At 37.6% G+C, this 9,959-nt stretch overlaps 1 protein-coding gene across 1 annotated transcript; it reads left to right on the top strand.

The window, feature by feature from the left end:
* The first annotated feature begins 9,306 nt into the window (after positions 1 to 9,306).
* On the top strand, positions 9,307 to 9,959 carry LOC111679097 (adult cuticle protein 1-like). The gene is made up of 2 exons (XM_023440593.2): positions 9,307 to 9,439; positions 9,594 to 9,959. The coding sequence occupies exons 1-2, from the start codon at positions 9,434 to 9,436 to the stop codon at positions 9,873 to 9,875; spliced, it is 288 nt and encodes a 95-aa protein (XP_023296361.2). The 5' UTR covers positions 9,307 to 9,433; the 3' UTR covers positions 9,876 to 9,959.

The following is a 9,959-nucleotide window of genomic DNA, read 5'->3' as shown; positions in this document are numbered from 1 at the left end:
CGATTTTCAATCTTCGGAAAAAAATTCCACAAAAACAGTTAGTTAGATCGTGGTTCGACATGATTCGACAGTAACAGTATCATGAGGTATTGCAGTTCTTTATAAACTACTATGAAAATTTTGTTCCCCAGAGAACCATTTATAACAAACATGTAAGAAATTCTATTTGGCGGTTCAGTTGTATGGAGGCTAAATGGACCGATCTTAACCATTTTCAATGGGCTTCGTCCCTGGAACAGGAATGTCGAGAGTATAACCTGCCTTGACGGCCTTATCCCAGGGTGGTCTTTTTCAACTACTGGGTAGACTTGAGAACGGTCTACCATCGCCCCTTTGTTATTCAATGAAGAACACCGGTAGCAATTTTTGTACATTGGTGCTGACCGGTCCATGCACAAGTACTTTGCTGGAGTACTCGAGCTATCTAATCTCTTGACCATTGGATGGCGTCTGTTGATTCGGCAAAAGCACCTAGAGACGTAACCGTTAGACCGAAGGACGATAATCAATAAGCCGTAGACATTATTCTTGCTCACAGGGACACACTGTGGTAATTCTGATATGAACAGAGTAAACATTCATTAGGTAGACGGGTAGCGTAAGGTCCGCCGTAAATCACATTCATCCCGTACCATATACAATTAATCCAAACTTATTTCCAACGCTTAGTCCCACAGTCACTCGACTGTGGAGTATCTGTTGTTCTCGGCAACAGCATCGAACTTATCCCGAAATATTGACTATTATCATGCATCAGTCTTTTAAACGCCACTTACTCTCCCCGCGAATTTGGGTTTAAACCATAGCCACTACCAACTGACCAGCCAGGACATAGTCCTGCGGGCAACTGGCCACCCGTAGTATCAGATTATGCGATGCTCAGGTCTGACCTCTGGCAATCTAGGACTAAGCCAAACAGTAGACTGTAACCAATTTTTCAATCCCGGTCAGATTGGAGGCATTGGCCAACTTTTTAAAATCCGGGATTGCAATAACACCAAGGCGGAGGTCTCGCCAAGGTAACATGACCCCGGGGGGACCTACAAAGAGATAGTCAAAAGATGGTCAAAGATAGTCAAAGGATGGGTTCTTGGAAGTCAGTCACATTACCAGCTATTTAACTGGCGCTACTTTTCTTGCTATAAAATTAGGACATGGACGTGTTCTAGGCCAGTGACGATTTACTTTAATTCTTGATGAATGGCCCATAACATGCGAATTGGAGCCAACAAGTAGTAAGGTATTAATGGAAATAAAGGTTAAAAATTTGAAGTGTCTACTCTCTAGAATATCAATAGAATAGAACATCAATGTGACAATTGACCCGAAATATATAAATTTGAGTCAACCAGATTGTGGCATATTAGTAGAAAGTAGTAATTATTTCTCTAAAAGATGTTTGCTGATGTTTGTAACAAACAATGATATTGGTCCACCATAAAGTATACCAATCAGCCTAGATTCATTTTCTTAGTCGGTTTAGTTACAGTCGTCTGTAATCAAACTACATGATCTTCTATTATCCCATGGTCAAAGCCTATTGAAAATCGTTAAGATCGGTCCATTACTTTACCTGAACCCCCCAAACTGGGGGTACCTATCTCCCATACAACTGAACCCCCTGAATAGGGCTTTTAAGTTCATAATTATGTTTAATATACTCGTCTTTATGACCATCATGAATTTTATAATAATAGGGCCTCATATGACCTTAGCCCCTATAAAGAGCCCGTTTCAAAATTTGGCTTAACCGTCCACAATTTTATTCAACAATAAATGGCTTCTTATGTATATCTGCGGTAAGGTACAATTCAACTTAACTTCCCATTTTATTTTTGTAACACGTGTAGGGTAAAATAAGGTCGACCAATTTTGCTTGTTTATAAATATACTTTTTCATATCTATGGACTTTATGTAATTTTGCTTATATATATTGTGGCACATTTGAAATTGCCATAACGTCCATGGACACTATGACGCAAGTAAGTATGTCAGAACATTCATGGACATTATGTCACTAGACATTATGAAACGCAACCTGTTAAATAGTATGATGAAATTAGAAAAACCTTAACCTTTCAATTAAAATAATAATTAGAAATCACTAATTGATTAGCTATGAATTCATTCTATCAGCCAAATTTATATAATTCTTTACAATTAATTACATTTTAACCAAAAACCTTATGTGTAAAGTCGATTAGGAACAATCGCATACAGTAGCTACCCACTTAAACAACGACAAGTATATATAAACCAAATTTTATATGAATCAATATTTTCAAAAAATTAATGTTATTTAGCACTTTCTTCCGGCTTTTGCCTTTTCGTCCACAATTTATTGGCCAACGCCTATAATGTATAACATGTTTAATGCAGAAAAAACTACATAATCTTTGAGTAGAAATGTTTGCATATTATTAACGTTACGGAACTGATATATATAACACGGATAAGGTGTGGTCAATTCCATACGCAAATAATTGAATGGGCGTCAAATTGTCACTGAATTAATGACAAATACAAACGAATACGAACAAGTCTAGTAAAATACTAAACAGCTGTATGTCGCTCAGTCTGTCTATCTATCTCACTAATTGTCTTTTAGTTAGTTAAATTGACACTTTAATGTACATAAGTATAAAATTATATGTAATTAAACTATTTTCTTTACTCTTCTAAAGCAAAGTTTTTTTTATATATAAAACAAATAGTAAAAAATGCTAAAAGTATTTAGTTTTAAACAAACAGAAATGTGGTTTAGACCAGCATTGGTAACAAGAATTTATTCAGAAAAAAGTGGTAGAACACGAATTTGTTAAAAGCTATAATGTCTCATTTTGTTGAAGTAATAATCGTTTTATATTTGTCATTATCATAAACAGTTCAATACAAAGTAAGGGATTAGTGGCTGCAGACAAAAAAAGACTGCCTTGTGCCGGTCCACACTAGGAAACTTTTGATTTTGTGTTAGAGAGAAAGAATGTCTCGCGGTACGGAGTTTCTTGTACTCGGTAACTTGTTTTGTTATTCTTCTCATTTGTACAACAACTCAATGCAATTAACACGTAGTTTCTGAAAAAAAATTTCCTAGTGTGGACCAGGTATTTGCAAAAACACTGTCATATTCGGGCCGACACGATTTCAGTATACGCTGATGGCCTAAAAGCTGTAACGAATACAGTCTCGGGAATTTTCTTACATGATCTGGGTCTCCTTGTGGCTTTTATGTAAAACGAATCATCATCTAAGTAAGTAGTTTAAATAATTCTATCCGATAATGCAAAGTATGCGAAAATTATCTTTGATTCTAAAGCGCCAGCGGTCTTATAATAATACAAAAGAGATAGAGAGAAATCTTGGGGTATATACACATATGTAAGTTCCCGTCGAAGCTACATGAAAAAATTATCAGATATTTCATACATTATTTTTTAAATCTGATGATTCCTCCACTATTTTTGTAAAATTGTAAACCCCTCAATATCCCTCTGAAGTTATCGGGGGCTCTATCAGGGATCGTATCCAGAATTATATTAAATAGAACTGATCATTTTATTTTGCATTTAGTCATAATTAATTCTTCTTCGAAATTTGAGAGGGATTCGCATACATGCCAATGTACACAAAATCACTTCATGATTTATGTATCGAATTCCATTTTAAAGTCCACGATGCATTGTTTTAGTAGTACGTGTCTCTCAACCTTTTGTTACACAATAACACGTAGGATATGTACGGAGTCGATGGTTTGAATGTCGGAGTGCTTTACGTGAACACCTGCCTTATTTCACGGTGGTCTTTTACATTCACTTGGTAGACTTGACCACGGTCTACCATCGCCCTGAATCATTCAATGAAGAACTCAGGTGGCAATTTTTGTACATGGATTGACCGGTCCTTGTACAAGCACTTTGCTGAAATACTCGAACTATCTAATCTTTGACCATTGCTGTCCCGTTGCTTAACTTCCGAGATGTAAAACATCACTTCTGTTTACTACCACCTAGATGGGATGACCTCTATTGATTTGGCAACAGCTTCTAGAGACGTAACCGGTAGACCGAAGTACGAACCCATCAAAAAAGCCGAGACTTTGTTTTTACTCACACGCACACACTGTGGTAATTCTGATATAAACAGAGTATACTTTGAACATATCTGGACAAGGAAGGGAAATTCAATGGTAGCATACATCTCATTTATACGACACATTCATAAGAGAAAAACATACGACACATTTATTATAGCTAGACCCGCCGTACTATATACAACTAACTCATTTCCAACGCTTAGTCCCCAGTCACTCCTCTGTGGCGTATCAGTTGTTTCGGCAACATCACCGAACTTATCCCGAAATATTGACTTTACTTTACATCAGTCTTTTAACCGCTACTACGTGGATCTCGAACGAACCTCAACCAACTGCCCAGCTAGGACATAGTCCTGCGGGCATCTGGCCACCCGTAGTACCAGATTATCTGGGGCTCTGGTTCTACCTCTTTTCAGTCTATGCAAGGTCTAAGCCAGGCAGTAGACTGTAAACAATGTATAGTCCCGTCCAGACAAGAGGTATTGGAAAACACCTCTGTTCCCCGGGATTGCAATAACACCAAGGTGGAGGTTTCACCAAGGTAACATGCGCACGGGGGAATCTTTGTAGGCAGTCTGCTATCTCCCATGACTCTAAGACGTAATAGGATCATTGCCAAATTCTTATTGGGTATATCATGGGAATAAGATTTTTCTAGGCTATGTCTTAACAACGGTAAGTTAATTTAATGGTTGTGACGCATTATATTGACTTAGCATTACTTTTAAGTAATTTATTAATTTCATATTATTTCCTTATGTACACATATCAATTTATGCCTTTAGAAATTTATGTTAAAGACTACTACTACAAACTCCTTGAGCAATCTAAAAAAACACCCGTTGAGTGTTGTAATCGTTGTGTAAAAACAACTCACACAGAAGTTCAAGAACGTTATGAAATACAGCATGTCATTAAAGGTAAGAATTTGTTACGAATACAGACTGGTATTACAGTGCAATGCCGCAATATTTTAATCATAATGTTGTATATGCACACATACAAAGCTGATCTTAAATGTTTGAGGTCTGGAGGTGATTACACTTAAAGAAATTTACGAAAATTTTAATTGAATTTAAGAAATTTATCATTGTATTAAAAAATTTCTTATTCTATTTCAGAAAAATTAAATACAAACGTATGATGAATACAACCACATCTCTATAGATCTGAATAGTAATAAGGACCTATTTATCTTAATCCACAAGACGGTAGTTTGTAAGTTAGTTAGTTTGATAGGAGGTTGTACATATATACATCAAATCCGAATAAATACACTTAGGCCTATATCGATCTGTTGTGCGCTCTTTAACCAGTGCCTCAGGTGGGAATCGATCCCTTCGGTCTACCAGAATGGAACTTTAACAACTAGCCTACCAGAGGCCACAGTATGACGTCGAAATGCTTTACATAAAGAACTGCCTTGAAGGGCTAATTCCACGGTGATCTTTTTTATCTACTTGTGATGCGACTTGCGATGGTCTAACACGCGACGGTCTACCAATTCTGCCTGTCCATGTACAGGCATATTGCTGGAGTACTATCTAATCTTTTGCCAACAATCACGGTCAAACCGAAAGAAATATGTTTCAGCAAGACTCGAAAAATGCTGCTGATGCATCTATATTCTCGGAAATATCATTGACATAGACCAACGGATATATACCTTGTCATGAGCGACGCCGTATCGTTCTTATCCTCAAATAATCACTTACGGCAAATTTCTCGTCCCACATTCGCACAACCACATCCCAAGACTCGTTCACTTCGGTAAAAGCACTAATCCAAATATCTACTCAATAGATCAGGATCCCTATATATGTTGAGATGTAGGAGTTTCGAAAGTCAAATGAACCCACTAATTGATCCGACTTGTTGAACCGACCTCAATAGATCAGGTTCCCTCTATATGTTGAGATGTAGGAGTTTCGAAAGTCAATTGAACCCACTAATTTCTCCGACTTGTTGATTAGTAGGCCTTAGCCGTTAGTAGCGTAGCATGTAACTTTATGCATCCTGTTTAGATGACAGCACCACCGAGATCTTCCATGAAGTAAAAGGTATACTTAATCTCATAGGCAAGGGATATTTTCCTGAAATATTATCAATTTGCATCAGCTGTATTCTCATATCATATCAAACTGACATTTCAACAACCTATACTGGTGCCCTAATACGCGAAAAGTAAAAGAACCTCTACGGATTAAGTAACGGGCAAAGGACACTTTCTTGAAATTTCACCAAATTAATTCGTTTTCATTGTCATATCACAAAAAACGATCTACGGAATGGCAGGCAACTACAGAATGTCAAACTGACATTTCAACAACCAATACTGACTGCCTACTATGCGAACAGTAAGAGATATTCAACAGGTTGAGGTATCCAGCATAATTTGATCTCCCAATGACATCTCTCGAGATGGACACATCACCGGAAGGAGAATTCATTAGTATATGGCATTTGGTTCCCCGCAAATTTGCCCACAGAGACTACATGGATACCGTACTAACCTCAATTATCTGATCAGTTAGAACAAAGTCCTCCTGGCAACTGACCACCTGTAGCACCAGATTATCTAACGCTCTGGTTCGGCCTTGTGTCAAAACATTCCAAGGAAAGGCCATGGATCGCAACCTGTTTATAGAAACGGCAGGAAAGAACGCCTATTTTATCCGGGAATTTTAATAACACAACGATGGGGATTTCATCATGGTAACATGCTGCCGGAGGGTACCTGATAGACAGATGAGGGCTTTCGGAGGAAAGAACTGTAATTGACGAACTCGATTATATTGGGTGTTATAACTTTGCTGCGTTACTTGTCTCTAGATATACGAGAATCAGAACTCATCCGATCTCATGGTCTCTCTCAAGATCAGATATGAATGTTTTTTTGTTCTTATTGCTTAAGTGCTCGCTCTAACACCTAAGTTAGACAAATTTAAGTGCCCCTTTTTTGTAGTGTATAAAGTATAGTGGGGAGGGTATATTGAGTTTGTGCTGATGTTTGTAACGCAAAATAATTTGGTACTATTCCTACCTTAAAATATACTAATCGGCTCAGAATCATTTTCAGAGTCGATTTAGCTATGTCCGTCCGTCTGTCCGTCCATGTAAACCTTGTAATCAAACTACAATTTTGGAGATAATTCAATGAAATTTGGAACATGATCATCTAAAGTATCCTAGACGAAGCCTATAAGTTCATAATTATGTTTAGTATACTCATATCTCGACAAAAGACTGCAAAACCAAGTTCTAGACTTGATGACTCTCACGAATTCTATAATTATAGCGCATCATATGATCTAAACCACTGTGGAAAGCGCCCCATCAAAATTTAACTTAAATGGTTACAATTTTGTTCAACAATAAACGGCTTAAGTATATCTGAAGCAAGGTACAGGAATCTCTAGAGTTTCCTAAGGCCTTGATGACCTTATCTCACGGTGGTCTTTTTCAACCACTGGGTAGACTTGAGAACGGTCTATCATCGCCCCTTTGTTCTTCAATGAAGAACGCAGGTGGCAATTTTTGTACATTGGTTTTGACCTGTCCATGCACAAGTACTTTGCTGAAGTACTCGAGCTATCTAATCTCTTGACCATTGGATGGCCTCTGTTGATTCGACAACAGCACCTAGAGACGTAACCGGTAGACCGAAGTACGATCATCAATAAGCCGTAGGCGTTGTTCTTATTCACAGGGACACACTGTGGTAATTCTGATATGAACAGAGTAAACCCTGAACATATCTGGACAAGGAAGGAAAATTCAATGGTATGAAATGTATATGATACCTTTCACCCATCATCATTCAACCAAGCACACATCTCATTTATACGACACATTCATTAGGTAGACGGGTGGGGTAAGGCCCGCAGAACCTCACATTCATCCCAAACCATATACAATTAATACCAACTCATTTCCAACGCTTAGTCCCACAGTCACTCGACTGCGGGGTATCTGTTGTTCTCGGTAACAGCACTGAACTTATCCCGAAATATTGACTATTATCATGCATCAGTCTTTTAACCGCCACTTACTCTCCCCGCGAATTTGGGTTTAAATCACAGCCACGACGTGGATCCCGAAGGAACCTCAAAAAACTAACCAGCCAGGACATAGTCCTGCGGGCAACCCGTAGTACCAGATTATGCCGTGCTCTGGTCTGACCTCTGGCAATCTATGCAAGGACTAAGCCAAACAGTAGCTTGTAACCAATTTTTCAATCCCGAGTCTGATGACTCTGAACATATCTGGACAAGGAAGGAAAATTAATCATTATCACTTGTATATGATACCTTTCATCTATCATCATTCAACCCAGCACACATCTCATTTATTCGACACATTCATAGAGAAAAACATACGACACACTCATTTAGGTATAAGGGTGGGGTAAGGCCCGCATACATCTACATTCACTCCGTATCATATACAATTGACTCCAACCCATTTCCAACGCTTAGTCCCACAGTCACTCCTCTGTGAGGTATCTGTTGATTTTCGGCAACAGAACCGAACTTATCCCGAAATATTGACTATTATCATGCATTATTCTTTTAACCGCCAATTACTCTTGCCGCGAATTTGGGTTTAAATCACAGCAACTACGTGGATCCCGAAGACCGGAGGTATTGGTCACCTCTATATATCCCGGGATTGCAATAACACCAAGGCGGAGGTCTCGCCAAGGTAACATGCCCCCGGGGGAAGGCAAGGTACAATTCAACTTAAATGCTTTATTATGACAACTAAATCATATTTTAATTTTTGTAAATGGTGTAGGTTATTATATAGTCGGCCTTGTCCGCCTATAAATTCTTTCTTGTTTTTTGTTATTAGTGATCCATATATAGTTTATTGAAGTCTCGTTTTCTACAGTTGTTATTAAATATATTCTTATAATGACAGGTTTATTAACTATAGCTTGTAATATTGAATGTTTTTAACTCGAATCTTTTGATCTAAATGTCTTTTCTACACAGAATAATGTATGTTCTTCAAAAAAAAAAAAAAAAAAAAAAAAAAAATAAAATCAACTCAATCATAACTGGTAATAGAGCTGAGGGATTATTCTCCTTATTGAAGAGAATAAGATCTAAATGTATTATAATTTACTAAACCAATTAATTGTACTTAAGTTATTTTTGCATTATTATAAAGCAATAGTGCGCCAACAAATGAGTAAAGTTATTTGGATGATGTTGGTGTTAGCTTGTAATATAAAAATAAGGGATTTTTATTCAATAAAATCAGAATAGAACTTGAGTTCAAACCTGTAACACACACAGTTTAGTTTTCTGCGATCTCCAGAAATTCCTTTCAAAATGAAAGTAAGTTTTGAAAACTATTAAAGATTGAAAGTGATTAAAGTTTATAAAAGTGAAAAGTGCCACTAATATCCTTAGAGTAATGAAAATATTTTGAAATTTTTAATTTAAATGTGCTCAAGTAGTTTAATATGTGTTTTATTTACTTATTTTGCAGTTCGCTATTGTTACATTGTTCACCTTGGCCTTAGCATTGGGCGCCCAGTCATCTATAATTCCATGGGGTAATGTAATTACTGAAATCGCCGGTGGTCCTCTCTCTTATACCGCTGTCACTTCACCAATTGTATCCGCATGGCCTGCTCCTGTACCTATTGTAGCCGCTGCTCCCGCTAGTTATGTTGCCCAAACTCGTGGTGCTGTGCACGCTGCTCCCTTGGAGGGACATCTCAATTCGGTAGCAAATATTAATGTAGCTCCAGCTCCTGGTACTGTCTAAGGGATTACCAACAAAAACAGTCATCGTAGTCAATAAAAGAAAAGTTTCCCGCCCAATTCAGAAACTGCCAGTGTGATGTTTGAA

Source organism: Lucilia cuprina, chromosome 2 (assembly GCF_022045245.1).
Source record: "Lucilia cuprina isolate Lc7/37 chromosome 2, ASM2204524v1, whole genome shotgun sequence".
In the NCBI taxonomy this organism is placed as follows: domain Eukaryota; kingdom Metazoa; phylum Arthropoda; class Insecta; order Diptera; family Calliphoridae; genus Lucilia; species Lucilia cuprina.
This window is presented reverse-complemented; position numbering and strand designations above follow the sequence as displayed.